Genomic DNA, 16141 nt, shown 5'->3' on the forward strand with positions numbered 1-16141 from the left:
GTAGGGAAAAATGTTAAAAGAACTGGCGGGAAATCCCACAGCTCTGTAATTAAGAACTGCTTTGAAAGCCCTTTGGTGAAGCAGAGAAGAGGAACATTTCTGAAGTTACTATCACGTTTCTTCCTGTGTATGTACCCAAGTGAATGACGTGTAAGCAGGCTGACTGTTAATAGACCCGTAATAAAGTAGTGCGATAAATAAGTAGTATAGATAAATGAAGCAGAGGTCAGATATGCATGTTCTACTTGGAATTCTCTTGTCTGAAGTGAAAGCGTTTCTGTGGGTGGTTGATAAAGAGTTGAATGTAGGACAAAGTCAGTGACAAGCTAGGATTCAAGGTCTCTTAATCCATGATGATGGACGGCCAGGACCTCGACTGTACGATAGGGGTAAGGAACGGGCACAAGCTAGGATTCATGGTCTCTTAATCCATGGTGATGGACGGCCAGGACCTCGACTGTACGATAGGAGTAAGGAACGGGCACAAGCTAGGATTCATGGTCTCTTAATCCATGGTGATGGACGGCCAGGACCTCGACTGTACGATAGGAATAAGGAGCGGGCACAAGCTAGGGTTCATGGTCTCTTAATCCATGATGATGGACGGCCAGGACCTCGACTGTACGATAGGAGTAAGGAGCGGGCAGGTGCCGCAGTCTCTTGAGAGACCGGGACGCATGAAACGGCCATGATGGTATTACTGTCCTGTATGCTTAGTGGAGATGTGGTTGTTTTAAAGATAAAAAGTTAGAACTAAATTAACCAGGTTAGTAAAAGATGGTAGGGGAGGATACAAGAGATGATGGAAACAGGGTCTTTAAGACACAGGGCCAGGAGCTCTAGGGAAGATAACTTGTGAGAAGTCTGCGCGGTCTCGAATTGCAGAGCTCAACTGGAGGCCGGAGAGCCGGTCTCGCACGTTCGTTAGATACTAAGCGTCAACATTTTTGGTCTCTTTACGGGTTGTAAAAACTTACCCTAGATAGTGATTACATGTGGGGAATCTTAATACCACTAAATGGAAGTTCAGCTTCAAAGGAGAAACTTTCCCTAATTAAAAATGTCCCGTAGTGTGCAAACCCCCTCCTTCCACCATTTATTCTTATAGTGAGGCGACTTTCACAAGCTAATCCTCACTATAATAAGAGTAGTTTTAAAGGAATTACACTGTGGTGAAGACTTGGAGTTCACAGACTGCTGTTTCTAAACCAAGAAGTCAAAACATGAGGTAAATAGAACTGTGACTGAAAGTCCAAACTTAGAGCCTTACTGTCTTTGACCATCTAAGTTTTTAGGAGAAAAGATGAGGTACTCAGCAGAGCATATAAATCACAACCTGGTTTAGTAGGATTAAAAAGACAGTTTTTATACTTGGAAACTGATACTAGCCTTGCTGTTGGCATCAGTTCTTAATTAAAAAAAAAAAAACTTTTAATGTCCATTACAAAATGACGTGTGACTAAAGGCATTTACTGTGAACAGTGATACTTTCTTCCCTTGAATAGCAATATAACCAAGAAATCACCGACTTGAAGCAACCAGTTTTGGTCAGTCAGCCGAAGAGAACGAGAGGCCCTGGAGGCACATCACCAGGCCCTGCGATGCTTATCCCTGAGCTCTGCTACCTCACAGGTACTGCTGACTTTTCTTTACTGGAATGAAACCACGAAGCTTATTTTCCCCGTCTGTTCTAGAAGTCAGTAAACATTCCTTCACACCCTCCGTCCCCTCAAAAGCCTTAAAGCTGCTTTGTCTCCTCAGAATTCTTTCACTCACCACCACCTGACACTCCAGATACTTAGACATGATTCTTGTTTCTTTAACCGTATCCCTTTAAACATTTTGTTTAAAGGTCTAACTGATAAAATGCGTAATGATTTTAATGTGATGAAAGACTTGGCTGTTCATACAAGACTAACTCCAGAACAAAGGCAGCGTGAAGTAGGAAGACTGATTGACTACATTCATAAGTAAGTCATCTCTGCTCCACTGGGGTACGGCATCTGTTCAGTTCTTGATTTTACGTGGGTTTGGAGGAGTGACAGAAGGTAACTTGGTTTCGCTTTGTATTTGCAGTATTCAGGGTGGGTTCTTCATCTTTCTAAGTGAGGCTGCTGTTTGTCAGGGAATAATTAAACCTTGTAGCCTGTGGTATTTCTAATTCTTCTGTTAGAAAAAGAATAGAATAGAAAGCAAAATTGTTTGGGACAAGTCTGTGTTTTTCTCTTTGTTATAACATTTTGTTTACTTTGAGGAGGAGATAGTTTGGGCATCAGGAATTTTATTTTATTTATTTTATTTTATTTTTTTAACATCTTTATTGGGGTATAATTGCTTTACAATGGTGTGTTAGTTTCTGCTTTATAACAGAGTGAGTCAGTTATACATATACATATGTTCCCATATCTCTTCCCTCTTTGTCTCCCTCCCTCCCACCCTCCCTATCCTCTTCTTAAAAAACATTTATTTTGGCTGCGTCGGGTCTTAGTTGCAGTGCGAGGGAGCTTAGTGTCGGGTCTTAGCGTCAGGTCTTAGTTGCAGTGCGAGGGAGCTTCGTTGTGGCACATTTAGTTGTGGCACACGGGATCTGTAGTTGCGGCATGTGGACTCTTGTTGCAGCATGCAGACTCTTAGTTGTGGCATGCATGTGGGATCTAGTTCCCCGACCAGGGGTCGAACCCGGTATGACAGACTCTAGATCTATCCACCTCATTACAAATAGCTCAATTTCGTTTCTTTTTATGGCTGAGTAATATTCCATTGTATATATGTGCCACATCTTCTTTATCCATTCATCCGACGACGGGCACTTAGGTTGTTTCCATCTCCGGGCTATTGTAAATAGAGCTGCAATGAACATTTTGGTACATGACTCTTTCTGAATTCTGGTTTCCTCAGGGTATATACCTAGTAGTGGGATTGCTGGGTCATATGGTAGTTCTATTTGTAGTTTTTTAAGGAACCTCCATACTGTTCTCCATAGTGGCTGAACCAATTCACATTCCCACCAGCAGTGCAAGAGTGTTCCCTTTTCTCCACACCCTCTCCAGCATTTATTGTTTCTAGATTTTTTGATGATGGCCATTCTGACTGGTGTGAGATGATATCTCATTGTAGTTTTGATTTGCATTTCTCTAATGATTAATGATGTTGAGCATTCTTTCATGTGTTTGTTGGCAGTCTGTATATCTTCTTTGGAGAAATGTCTATTTAGGTCTTCTGCCCATTTTTGGATTGGGTTGTTTATTTTTTTGTTATTGAGCTGCATGAGCTGCCTGTAAATTTTAGAGATTAATCCTTTGTCAGTTGATTCATTTGCAAATATTTTCTCCCATTCTGAGGGCTGTCTTTTGGTCTTGTTTATGGTTTCCTTTGCTGTGCAAAAGCTTTGAAGTTTCATTAGGTCCCATTTGTTTATTTTTGTTTTTATCTCCATTACTCTAGGAGATGGGTCAAGAAGGATCTTGCTGTGATTTATGTCATAGAGTGTTCTGCCTATGTTTTCCTCTAAGAGTTTGATAGTTTCTGGCCTTACATTTAGGTCTTTAATCCATTTTGAGCTTATTTTTGTGTATGGTGTTAGGGAGTGATCTAATCTCATACTTTTATATGTACCTGTCCAGTTTTCCCAGCACCACTTATTGAAGAGGCTATCATGAAGGGAAACATAGCTGGGATGAGAGAAAAATAGATTGTACGTCTGGGTTTCCTAGCATTCTCGGCGGGGTTTTAGTCCTGAGAGAAATCTGTTGTAGGTTGCAGCGGGTCTCTTTTTGCATGTGTGCGCTAGTTTTCGTTCTGTCTCTTTACACTTAGCGGCATATGTAAATATGTTCAATTCACAGAGATGATAACGTGCAGAGGGAGCTTCGAGACTGGGGTCTGAGCTTCGACTCCAACTTACTGACCTTCTCGGGAAGAATTCTGCAAGCAGAAAAGATCTATCAAGGTGGAAGAACAGTAAGGCAGTTCTTAAAGTTGTCCGTCCAATCAGATTTGGGTTGGACTCCCAGCAGAGCGAGCAGGGGTACATTACCCTAGTTCCATGCCAGGCAGCCCTCCCCTCCCCCAGCACCTCCACTGTCCACTGATGTGAGCGCAGAGGGGGCGAAGCCTGCAGCTTGGTCCTCAGGCCGTCGTCCGTGAGACTTAGCGAAAAGATGGCTTAACTTTTTAAAATGAGCTAAGTTACTTAAATTAAGGTACAGTAGAAGTCTAAGTATCTGAATGGGTTGGTGTTTCGTCTGCCACTAAAGTGATCTTTTACAGGGAAAGCTCCCAATTTATTTGGCTTCATTTTTGCATGGACCGCTTCTTTGTTAGGGATCTACATTAAATATCGTGATGTCTTTTATATTCTGTCTTCAGAAAAGGAAAGCAAGTATTCAAAACATATGTTTTTGTGTAACTGAAGCGCTACAAGTACCAAAATTGTAAAAAGCTGTGCTCTTCTGTCTTCTAAATGTTCTATGAATAACAACCTAATCATGTAGCTTAATACTTTAATTGCAATTGTTTTTATTACCCTTTGTAGTTAATATATATTGCTGTGTAAGGGTTGGTGCGGAGGTGAGTAGGACATGTAAAAAGCACTGGGTTTTTTCCTCTATGGTAAACATTTCTAGGGTCACTGTGCTTTGAGTCTGTTAGCTTTCTGCCTTGCCGTCAGATGTTTTCACAGCTTCCTTTCAGTATCTGACACCTCGGTCATAAAGTTGCTTAACTTATAAGGCCTTATTTTTTTATATCTTTATCATGAGGGAAATAACACTTATCCTTGTAAGAGTTTAGAAAGATTAAGAAGACCGCAGCTTGAGATACTTAGAGTAGTTGGTGCAGGCAGGTAGGCACTTGAGTGGCAGCTGTTAATATGAATGTATTTTAAATAAAATTGACATAACCCTTTGGATACATTTTTATATCTTTTTTCCCCTCACTAAGGGCATTTCATCTGTCACTGCAGTTCAAATTTAAGAGCAGTACTCTGAGGTTTAGAATATGCCATGGTAGAATTATTGAAGACTTTCTGGCTTTATCACCGAGAACTTACAATGGAATTTACAGTGTCTCTGAACTTTCTTCTAGTTTGATTACAGTCCACAGTTTGCAGATTGGTCAAAGGAAACAAGAGGTGTACCATTAATTAGTGTTAAGCCACTAGATAACTGGCTATTGATCTATACTCGAAGAAATTATGAAGCAGCCAATGCGTTGATACAAAATCTATTTAAAGTTACACCAGCCATGGGCATACAAATGAAGAAAGCAGTAATGTAAGTTTATCAAGTCATTTCTACTCTGAAAATTGATTAGCAGTCATTTGGAGGGTGTGGGAACTCAAACTGTTAATAAAACTATCAAAAACATGAGATGATCTTAAAGGTCTGATACAGTTCCCTGTAAGGTGGATGCAGAAATGTATCTGAGTCACGAAGGGTGGAGGGAGGACAGGCTGGACTATCGCTCAGACTCGTGCTGCTGCGAGTTAGAAGCAGCCTTTTGACTGCATGGCTGCACCTGGTGTTTTATTTCACGTTTTATACAGAAGTGTTTTGTGTGTTATAATCTGTAGGAACCTTTTACCACACAGTACAGTTTTTGTTCCTTTTTCTGAATGTTGGATCACGTATTTCCATTCTAGGATTGAAGTGGATGATAGAACGGAAGCCTATTTAAGAGTCTTACAGCAGAAGGTCACATCAGATACCCAGATAGTAAGTAGCTACTTGATGTGGAGGCAGTTGACCTGGAATCAGTTGTTGTAAATCTTAGAACTTGAGTCCATTGTTGTAAATGTGATAATTAGGTTCCCAAACCGGTCACGAAATACGTGCTTGACCTAAGATAGCTGAGTTAATGCGGCTCTACTTGTGCACCTAGGAGCTTGTTGTTCTGCACTGTGAACAGTGAGCAGGGGGTGGAGAACAGCAAAGCCATCTTGAATTTACCGGGACTCAGACGCTTCAATTATTCTAGAAAATCTGGGGGGAGAAAAGGCACAAGAGTAAAAAACAGTACCTAGCTGTTCAGCACACACAGTATAGTTAGGGTACCTGTAGTTACACTTAAGTATAAAGAATGAGGTGGCAAAGACAAATTTAATGATAAACAGCATATCTGTGTTGCTTTAAACCCAAGAAATGAATTGGCTTCTTCTAATGCATTCCTTTTAGTCCTTTATCTCATACTTAAATGCCACAGGCAAATTACTGTCAGGTTGTCTGGAATAATAGAGACACCTAGGGTAGGAAAATGATTTTATTGGGGGCCATGGAAAGAAAGATAAGAATCTGAGAGTATAAATTGGAGAACACAGCAATGAGTTAAAGAGCTGGATTCAGCTCCAAAACTTAAACTTGAATCCTCAGAATTTGGGCAGGTGTGGGTGGCTTGGTTGGTTGGTTGGTTGATTTTCGATGTACTTGACATGTAACATTGTGTGAGTTTTAAGTGTACAGTGTGATGACTTGTTACGTGTAGTATTGTGAAATGATGACCACACAGGGTTAGTTAACACCTCCATCACCTCACATAATTACAGTTCTTTTTGTGTATGTGGTGATAACAGTCAAGATCCACTTTCTTAGCAACCTTCAAGCATATAATACAGTACTGTTAACTGTGATCACCATGCTGGACAGTAGATCCTCAGAACTTAGCTTTTAGCTGGAAGTTTGTGCCCTTTGACTAACATCTTCCCATTTGGGGCAGGGGCCTGCTTAGACCAGGTACTTCAGCTTCCCCAGCAGCAGTGCCCACGGGCTTCCTAGGAGATTTCATAGTTTGATCATATTCTCAAGCCAGAGCTTTAAAAGTTTAAAAGCCGTGATTCTAGGTGGGTCATGAGTAAGAAAATTGTGAGCATTTTAGAAAATCTTTTATTTGTCACAACACCTATAGGTTATCACTAACTAGTTTTGCCCTATTCCCTACCTCTGAAGTATTCCAAGCTGGCAATGGAGCATTTTTAACTAAGTTCTCAAGTTTTGAATTATTTGCTTAACATGCTTTCTTTATTAGTATCTATTACCTAGTTGAATGTAATGAGCGTTAGCTAAAGGTTAATGTCATACTTACTAGCTACATGGCAGAGATGAATAGTAAAGTAAATGATCTTGTGGGTTTGGTTTCCTGTCTTCTTCCTTGAACTTAATTATCAGTTTCCTAATTCTTTGTAATGAGGGCGTTTTGTTCATTTTTAGGTTGTTTGTCTGTTGTCAAGCAGTCGGAAGGACAAATATGATGCTATTAAAAAATACTTATGTACAGATTGCCCTACTCCAAGTCAGTGTGTGGTGGCCCGAACCTTAGGCAGACCACAGACTGTCATGGCCATTGCTACGAAGATCGCCCTGCAGATGAGCTGCAAGATGGGAGGAGCGCTCTGGAGGGTTGATATGCCTGTAAGCTTGATTTAACTGGTGGACAGAAGTTTTCATTGTTATTTAAGAAAAATGGATTTTTAGAATACTGCTGGTACTGTTGTATCTAACATTACGATGTTTTTGTTGAAGCTAAAGCTAGCCATGATAGTTGGCATTGATTGTTACCATGACACCACAGCTGGACGGAGGTCAATTGCAGGCTTTGTAGCAAGCATCAATGAAGGGATGACCCGGTGAGTGGGCTCTGGGTAGCCGCAGATTAACTGCTAGACATACGCAACACAGCCCACGAGTCTAGGGGCCGGTGTCTGGGGAGGACAGGGGTCGTGTTAATTCTTTACCTTGATTTCTCTTACGTTAGATCCAGTAAAAGAGAAAAGTTAGAAAAGGAAACCGGTTATTAGCTACCCTGCCATTTTTAATGTCCTTCACTGGCCCTTAACCTGATGTAGCGGTCAGATTGCGTTTCAGGTTATTTTATTATTTGTATTTGTGGGGAGGATGCATCTCTTTAAATGTGACTGTCTCTAAAAACTTCTTTAATAATTTTATTGACCACTGAATGTAATTTCTAGTTGTCACGTTAACTTTATTTTGGAAAACCCACTTGAGTTTACCCAGTCACTTGTATTTCAACATAGTGAAATTATTTTTCAGTGCTTTTCTTAGAACTAATAGAATTACCAAGAATAGGAAGAATGAAAATTGAAGCATTGATGTGTTAGCGTTACGAATGGGCATATTTCAAGGTGTTTTATCTTTTAGAAAAGTATCTTTTATCAAGAGTATAGTAGTAAGAGTGTGCTTCTGTGTGTGTGTTTTTTTATAATATTCTTTTTTTGTTTAAATCCCACATTTGTTTATTTATTTATTTTTGGCTGTGTTGGGTCTTCATTTCTGTGCGAGGGCTTTCTCTAGTTGTGGCAAGCAGGGGCCACTCTTCATCGCGGTGTGCGGGCCTCTCACTATCGTGGCCTCTCTTGTTGCGGAGCACAGGCTCCAGACGCGCAGGCTCAGTAGTTGTGGCGCACGGGCCTAGTTGCTCCGCGGCATGTGGGTTCTTCCCAGACCAGGGCTCGAACCCGTGTCCCCTGCATTGGCAGGCAGATTCTCAACCACTGTGCCACCAGGGAAGCCTGTTCTGTGTGTTTTGAGGTGTAAATCTAGGAGGCATCTCTGGCTTAAATTTTATTTTCTTCTCAGTGATGGAATTATGGGACTGATTTATAATGAAAGAAAGCTTTATGAAGATTTCCTGTATCTTGTAACCCTTCTGCTTAAGATTTCAAAAAGGAAGTTAAAGAACGTGAATGGCTAAGGGTAACATATAGAATGATTCAAAAGTGAAAAACTTCTAGACAGTTGCATTCTCACCACGGCCATGTTTTTTCTCTGAATAGCTGGTTCTCTCGCTGTGTATTTCAAGATAGAGGGCAAGAGCTAGTAGATGGGCTCAAAGTCTGCTTGCAAGGTGAGTCTCCTGTTGTGGTTTCTGTCTGCCCTGTGAATTAGAGTCTTCAGGAAATTGTCTTTAAAGCTATGTTTCTGATAAAATCCTGTGGCCAGAATTTGGTAGAAGCACATTTTTGTTCTGTGTTAATGTAGTTAACACTTGTCTGGCTTTCTTTCAGCCGCTCTGAGGGCTTGGAATAGCTGCAATGAATACATGCCTAGTCGAATTATCGTGTATCGGGATGGCGTAGGAGACGGTCAACTTAAGACATTGGTGAACTATGAAGTGCCACAGTTTCTGGATTGCCTGAGATCCGTTGGTAGAGGTTACAAGTAAGCATGCGAAATGTAATCATTTTCTCTTTATAAAATTACACTTCTGTATCTTTGAAAATAATGTCACGGGGTGAACCGGTGAGAATCTAACCTTACAGGTGCGTTCAGGCTTGAGGTAATGGAAGAGGTTTGGGTTGGGGGGGTGTCTTGTGGAGAATTTTTCGTGGAGGAGGGGCAGGCTGGAAATGTAGAGTGGGAGCTCCTTCAAGGAATGACGCATGGAGATGCCTTTACCGATCGTCTGCTGCCGCCTTTTCTCTCCTAGAGCCTTGAAGTACGAGGGTCTGATTATCCCAGCACACCCGTAGGCATCCACACAATTGGTTATTGGAATATGTATTCCAGATAGGCTTAACTTTTTTTTCTACCTCATTGTACCGTAAATACTCGTTTGATTTCTCTGTGAACTCGGCTGGACTGGCGCTTGGTGGGTAGGATGTTTGGCGTGTGTTTGGTGTCATAGGGGAGATGGTTCTGCTTCGACCTGTCAGGCGGTCTGCAGAACCCAGGGCACTTAGTGCTCCTCGTAACTGGACGCTGCCCGCGTCCTCCTTTGAAAGCTGTACTGGGTTTCGCCTTCCTCTGCTCTCCTACAGAGGTCATTGCTCGTGCTGTTTGGCAGTAAATTGCATACCATCTCAAGATAGCTGTTTTAATAAGTTACGTTGTTTAACTTTTGCTGTTTTCTTTATCAGATTGTAAGGAAGTCCAGATCAGGGACTGTTTAGTAAGAGCTTAGCGCATAATGTATTAAAAGATTTGTGGATTTGATTTTTAAGGATACTTAGAAAATCCAGGAGACCTGTTTATATGTGCTTGCACGTGCATATTTAAACACTGATTATTTTTGCCAGACTTTTTCAGCCGGTATTTGTTATCATTATAAAAAATGAGGGATTCTGAAAGTCATTTGACTGTACTTGGGCTCGCTGTAATTTATAGGCCCATGGGATGAGCAGTAAGAGCTTATTTCTAGCTAAATTGGAGAGTGCTTCCAAGTCTTCTTTGGCCAAATTCTGAAAGACCCCTTCTAAGTGTTGATTCTACACATTTCTTAAGATGAGATAATTATGCCAGCAAGTTCTCAGAGCATGTCGGGGGTGTTTTTTATTTCTTTTGAAGTAATTGTGTTTCAGATTAAAATGCTACTAGGCGTTTTTTAATATTTTGTAAACGAAGGTTAATGTTCTTTCCTGTCCTCTTAAAATTCCTAGTGCTTGTATTTTCTCATTAAAATAATGGTATTTATTTTATTTTGGTTTTTGAAGTTCTGTAAGCCTTAACTTGTGTTTTTTCCCTTAGATTTTCTGTCCTTACAGGGACGGGTGATGTGGTGGAAGGGAGTAGAGGAAGGGCTCAGATGGACTGCTGCTTTCTTAGGTTGTTTTTTAGTTGTTTACTACTTTAGCCCTCAGAATTTTCTAGTCGTAGCTGCTTTTTTTCCTCATATCTAGAGAAAAAGAAAATTTCAAGAAGTGAAGAGTAGAGGTAATAGTGCAAGTTCATCTTATTTCCTTAGGCTGAATATTTGGGATACTGGGAACGTAACGCTGTTGTCCCTGCATCTCTGGTTCTTTGAGTCTTTTGAGCCCTTTGGGTTGGGTCCCAGAAGGACTGGCAGAAATAGTTCTCAAAGAGGAGACTCTAGCCCTACAAGTGAGCATCTGTGAACAGCGTCCTCCTGTACAAGGGGGTGGAACTGGGCCTGAGGAGGCTGGTGGGATTTCCTGCTCAGCTTCCCTTTAGCGAATAGGAACACATGTTGCGGGGAAGGAGGATTTAGATTGATTGCTTGGACTAGTGTATAACAGACCATTGCATGAAGTAGATTTCACGTTGTGAATCGTGCCGTTGTTTGGCGGCTGCAGAGATCAGTGATCAGGAGCCATATACCTTAAAATCAGAGTCGGGCTAATCCCAGCTTTGCCTTCATCTGTGAAACAGGGGAGGCAACTTAACCAAGGTTGATGAAAGGAATAAGTCAAGAGTGTTGAATGTACTTCACACAGCACCCAGTAAGCACTCAACTAATAGCAGGTAACACATCTGGAAACAAGTTTGGAGTTGCCTGTAAAGTAAAACAATATCCAAGAATTATTCCTCACTTTGGAGAAATGCAGCATTTGGACTGTAATGTTTGTAGTTATCCTTTTTGTTTTTTATCCTTTTTGTTTTATCCTATTTGTTTTTTAATTGAAATGTTGATGTTAACTTTTTATAAAGATGCGTCATGGATTAGTTGATTTAGAATGTTTGGTATAAGAACAAATCAAAGAGTCACTTTAGTATACTTGTGACTTGTCTTTATGTCACCACATTTGCTAAATCATTTCTTGTGATATCAGAGGACTAAAATCCACTCTGTCTTTTTTTTTTTGGCTGCGTTGGGTCTTCGTTGCTGCTCACGGGCTTTCTCTAGTTGCGGCGAGCGGGGGCTACTTTTCGCTGTGGTGCGTGGGCTTCTCATTGCAGTGGCTTCTCTTGTTGCGGAGCATGGGCTCCAGGCACGTGGGCTTCAGTAGTTGTGGCTCACGGGCTCTAGAGCGAAGGCTCAGTAGTTGTGGCGCACGGGCTTAGTTGCTCCGCGGCATGTGGGATCTTCCCAGAGCAGGGCTCGAACCCGTGTCCCCTGCATTGGCAGGCGGATTCTCAACCACTGCGCCACCAGGGAAGCCCCACTTTGTCTTTTGATTCCTGAGACTGTGGCTCTGTTATATCCAGATCTGCTGTAGCTGGGCAGTGAGAGGTGTATTGTACATGGGTAGATAGTGATATTCCTAAAACGTTCTTCCATTTACTTAAGTAGAATCACCTTCCTGCCCCTTGTATATTTGGTTACTTCTACCGTGAAGGAGCACATTAAGTTTATGATTGAACAGAAGTTCCCATTTGGGGATCTTTCAGACCATCAGTCTAGACAGTGTGTTGTGAACTACCTACCCAAGTCAAACATTACCAGCCAGGTCCATACTGCATGTGAAGCCCTCTGCTTCCCAGGGTTTAGAATAAAGTATATTTATGCTCTTAAGGAACTAATGTTCTAGCTGGAAAAAGAGCACAGGAAACTTGAGGTATTGAAAATCATAATATTTATCAAGGTTTATTACATGCCAGCACCGATCTAAGTGCTTAACGTGTTCTAATTCATTTATTCCCAAATGGATGTGTGTATACAGTGTGACTGTGTCAGACAGTGAATTTGAAATGAACCTTTAAGAGATGGATAGAAAGGGTATTCAGGCTGAATGCATACTGGCAGTTACAGGGCTGCCCTCAGGAGAGTCTTGACATGGGAAACCACCTGCAGAATGGGGCTGGGGAGGGAGGGGGAAAACGGCAGTATTCTGGTACTGCTGTGTGGCAGGCTGAGGAGTGGCTGAGCCGGGAGAGACAGAGATCCCTGATATGTTGTCAGCCAGTCATTTTGAAAGGCAGGAAGTTAGACTTTGAGACTGCTCAAATGAGCTTACCTGTCAAAGATTTGAGAGTTAATATCTTACTTTCTACATAGAAGAAAATGCCCACCGAAAAGGCTTTCAAACTGTGAACTTTAAAAACATGCTGGGTTTAACATTTTCGTGAGACAGGTATGTCGTGTGCTTGGTTTAATGATTAAACATCTATATGACCTTGAGTCACAGGGCCCAAATGTGCCATTTTATTTTCTACTCACAGTATTTTCCTGGCCCTAACTCCACGCGCTTACAAGTTATGGAATCTTCCTTCACAACTGGGATAGCTAGTATGCCCCAAGAGGGATGTGCGTTTCCTTTTAAATGGAGTGTATGAATGTTTGAATGCTTCAGTGCCCTGAAAATATGACTGACTAAATGCAGTTACATTCATCACCGTCTTAAGCCCAAGACTAACGGTCATTGTGGTGAAGAAACGAGTGAACGCCAGATTTTTTGCTCAGTCTGGAGGAAGACCTCAAAATCCACTTCCTGGAACAGTTATTGATGTAGAGGTTACCAGACCAGAATGGTAAGTTCTGTATTAGATGAAGATTGGTTTCTGTTTTGTTTTTTAGCATAGCCTCTGTACTTTATCACCTTTAACACATTTACTTGATAGTTCTTATACTTTATTTCTTATAAATACTAGAGTCTTTCATTAGTGTGATCTAATAATGCCCATGATTTACTAACTTAGTCTCTGAAATGGTGAACAGAGGTTTCTGTGCCATTTCTCTCTGGGGGAAGCAGGTTATTGTTTGTGGTATTAATTATACATCCTGAGTTTAAGAACAGCTGCTCTAGATTGCCTTTGCGTTTTTTTTTTTTTTTTTTACATATGTAACCTCATCCATAGATTGTTATTTTCCAATCAAAATTTTTAGATCTGTAATGCACTTAGTTATCCACAGGTCAGAAAGTGTCATCTGAAACACAGTTGCAGGTAGAAAAGTGGCTTTTGAACAAACACTTTTTATGTAACCGGGAGCTGCACTCTGCCATAAGAAAGCCAGCTAGAACATTCAGGGGCACACGGTAATGGTCTTATTAGCACACGAGGGTTCAACTGTAAACTCATGAAATTTGGTTCCTCGAAAACCCCTTTGTGGGGAATGGAGTACAAGGCAGCAAGTCATGTTCACGATGGCAAGTCATTGGTCAATCCACATTAACGCCCTCTTCATGAGAGTGAACAGCTGTGATGCTTCTGTCTTCCTTCATATATAAATTTTTGGAGCCCTTTTTAAAAAGGGCAACTTTAATCAGGGTAAAGTGTCAGCCTAGGTGCAAAGTTTAAATGTGGAATGCTTCTCCTGTATGAACCTTAGGTAAATGAGGCATCACTGTACTAAATTTATGTAGACAAATGATAATACAGATTTTAGTTCTGTTTAGTCCTGTTATCTGACAATGTATAGAAATTTTTATTTCAAGATGCATTATCTTGGATTGTGTCTTTCTCTCAGGCAGATGTTAGTTATCAGAAGGATTCTAACCTGTTGGGGAAAATCGTTGAAGGAGGAAGACAGAATGGCTAAGATAGTAACTAAGATACTACAATTTCCTTTCCTGTAGGATTCTCTTTAATGATTCAGTGACCTCATGATACTTCTAACATTGCTACTGCTCTGATAACCAAAGCTCAGGTGTAACATTGACCTAAAGACATAATTTTTTTTAACAATTTGGGTAAAATCCAAGTTGAACTTTAAAGTATGAAAAAATTTGATTACTTTTTACTAGATTTTTTTTTTTTTTTTTTTTTTGCGGTACGCGGGCCCTTCACTGTCGTGGCCTCTCCCGTTGCGGAGCACAGGCTCCGGACCCGCAGGCTCAGCGGCCACGGCTCACGGGCCCAGCCGCTCCGCGGTATGTGGGATCTTCCCGGACCGGGGCACGAACCTGCGTCTCCTGCATCGGCAGGCGGACTCTCAACCACTGCGCCACCAGGGAAGCCCTAGATGTTCTTTAAAACTTAACAGCTGCTGTTACTACTCAAATACTTGGAGACGTCCACTTTGAACGATAATAACGTGCTTAAACTGGGAACAGAGGTTTTGATTCTAGCTCTTTTGTGATTTCTCTGTTCTTTTGGGCAAGTCATTTAACATTTCTGAAACCCTCATTTTGCTAAATAACAGTAATCTGTTGTAGATCAATTCTGATTTTAAAATTTGTCTAGTTTCAATGGACATAATAAATTAATTTCTTAATAACTATATCAGGTCAGATTACAGTATCTCTGGATTGATGTTTAATTGGTACCAAAAAAATGAAAAAACAAAACAAACAAACAAAAACCCTGATGTTCCTTTACGTTTGCACTACTTGGTTCTTGATTCTAGAGCCTGTTGCTGCGCAGTCATCTCGCTCAGATGTGGAGTGGAAACAGTGACCCGGTACAGTGGCACCGTCATAATTAGCAGCCGTGTCAAACGTTTGTTAATGCCACGAGGCATCAATGATAGATATTTAAAAATATAAATAATAGTAGTATCTTAAACCTCTTTCACACACAAGCATTCCAAAATGGTTCATGAATAACAAGTTCTGAATTCAAGGAAGCACATTATGTTTTGAGAAGATTAGGTCACATTTTAGTATACCGGATCTTTTCACTGTAAGAAACTTGAATCATCTTAATTTTAGCTTTCAAAAAGATGAGCCTTACACCCATGTGTTTATTTCTTTTGTAATTCCCAGGTATGATTTCTTTATCGTGAGCCAGGCAGTGAGAAGTGGCAGTGTTGCTCCCACACATTACAACGTCATCTATGACAGCAGTGGCCTGAAGCCAGACCACATACAGAGGTTAACTTACAAGCTATGTCATATCTATTATAACTGGCCAGTAAGTATTTTTTTAATCGATGTTTATTCACATCAATGAGATTCACTTTTCAAAATGGAATTGCTATGTTGTCTAAGGCTTTTACAGTTTAATACCGAGGTTTCAGTTTAGAGAGCTAGATTCAGAGTAACAGAACCTTTTCTTTTCCCGCTGAAGGGCGTCATCCGTGTTCCTGCCCCTTGCCAGTATGCCCACAAACTGGCTTTCCTCGTTGGCCAGAGCGTTCACAGAGAGCCCAGCCTGTCACTGTCAAATCATCTTTACTACCTCTAACCTACAGGAAGAAGACAAGATGTAGCGGTTTGTTTTCTTTGTGAAATTATAACTTAGGGATTTTTTGAAGCTTTTATTTTTTAACTGTTACCTTTCCAGGTGAAACTTGGGAAGGAAATTAGGAGATCTAGAGTCTTATTTCTAACAGTGCTATTAACTGACTTATTTTATAGGTAAAAATTAGGATTTTATATTTTACCTTGTTTGATTCTCATAAATAGGTTGTGAGCATTTTTTGTTTTGAAAAAAAATGTGGATAAGGTGCTTTGTATTATAAACAGACTCTTAAAGTATTGGAAAAGTTGGGATTTACTTGAAAGTGCTTTCAGGAGTGAGCAAGTCCTACTTGTAAGGCTATATTAACCTTATTTTTGAAATATTTATTTTGA

At 40.7% G+C, this 16141-nt stretch overlaps 1 protein-coding gene across 1 annotated transcript in view; it reads left to right on the forward strand.

Annotated features, from left to right (window-relative positions):
• Positions 1-15752, forward strand: part of PIWIL1 (piwi like RNA-mediated gene silencing 1) — a 28892-nt gene extending 13140 nt beyond the window's left edge. The window contains exons 9-20 of the mRNA XM_007455448.1: positions 1506-1632; positions 1853-1970; positions 3846-3960; positions 5086-5273; positions 5642-5714; positions 7203-7403; positions 7515-7618; positions 8786-8856; positions 9017-9170; positions 13032-13157; positions 15332-15479; positions 15636-15752. Of these exons, the coding sequence (XP_007455510.1) occupies positions 1506-1632; positions 1853-1970; positions 3846-3960; positions 5086-5273; positions 5642-5714; positions 7203-7403; positions 7515-7618; positions 8786-8856; positions 9017-9170; positions 13032-13157; positions 15332-15479; positions 15636-15752 (1542 nt within the window). The remainder of the gene's footprint in view (positions 1-1505; positions 1633-1852; positions 1971-3845; positions 3961-5085; positions 5274-5641; positions 5715-7202; positions 7404-7514; positions 7619-8785; positions 8857-9016; positions 9171-13031; positions 13158-15331; positions 15480-15635) is intronic.
• Positions 15753-16141: the final 389 nt, after the last annotated feature.

This window comes from Lipotes vexillifer, unplaced genomic scaffold (assembly GCF_000442215.2).
Source record: "Lipotes vexillifer unplaced genomic scaffold, Lipotes_vexillifer_v1.1 scaffold671, whole genome shotgun sequence".
Lineage (NCBI taxonomy): Eukaryota > Metazoa > Chordata > Mammalia > Artiodactyla > Lipotidae > Lipotes > Lipotes vexillifer.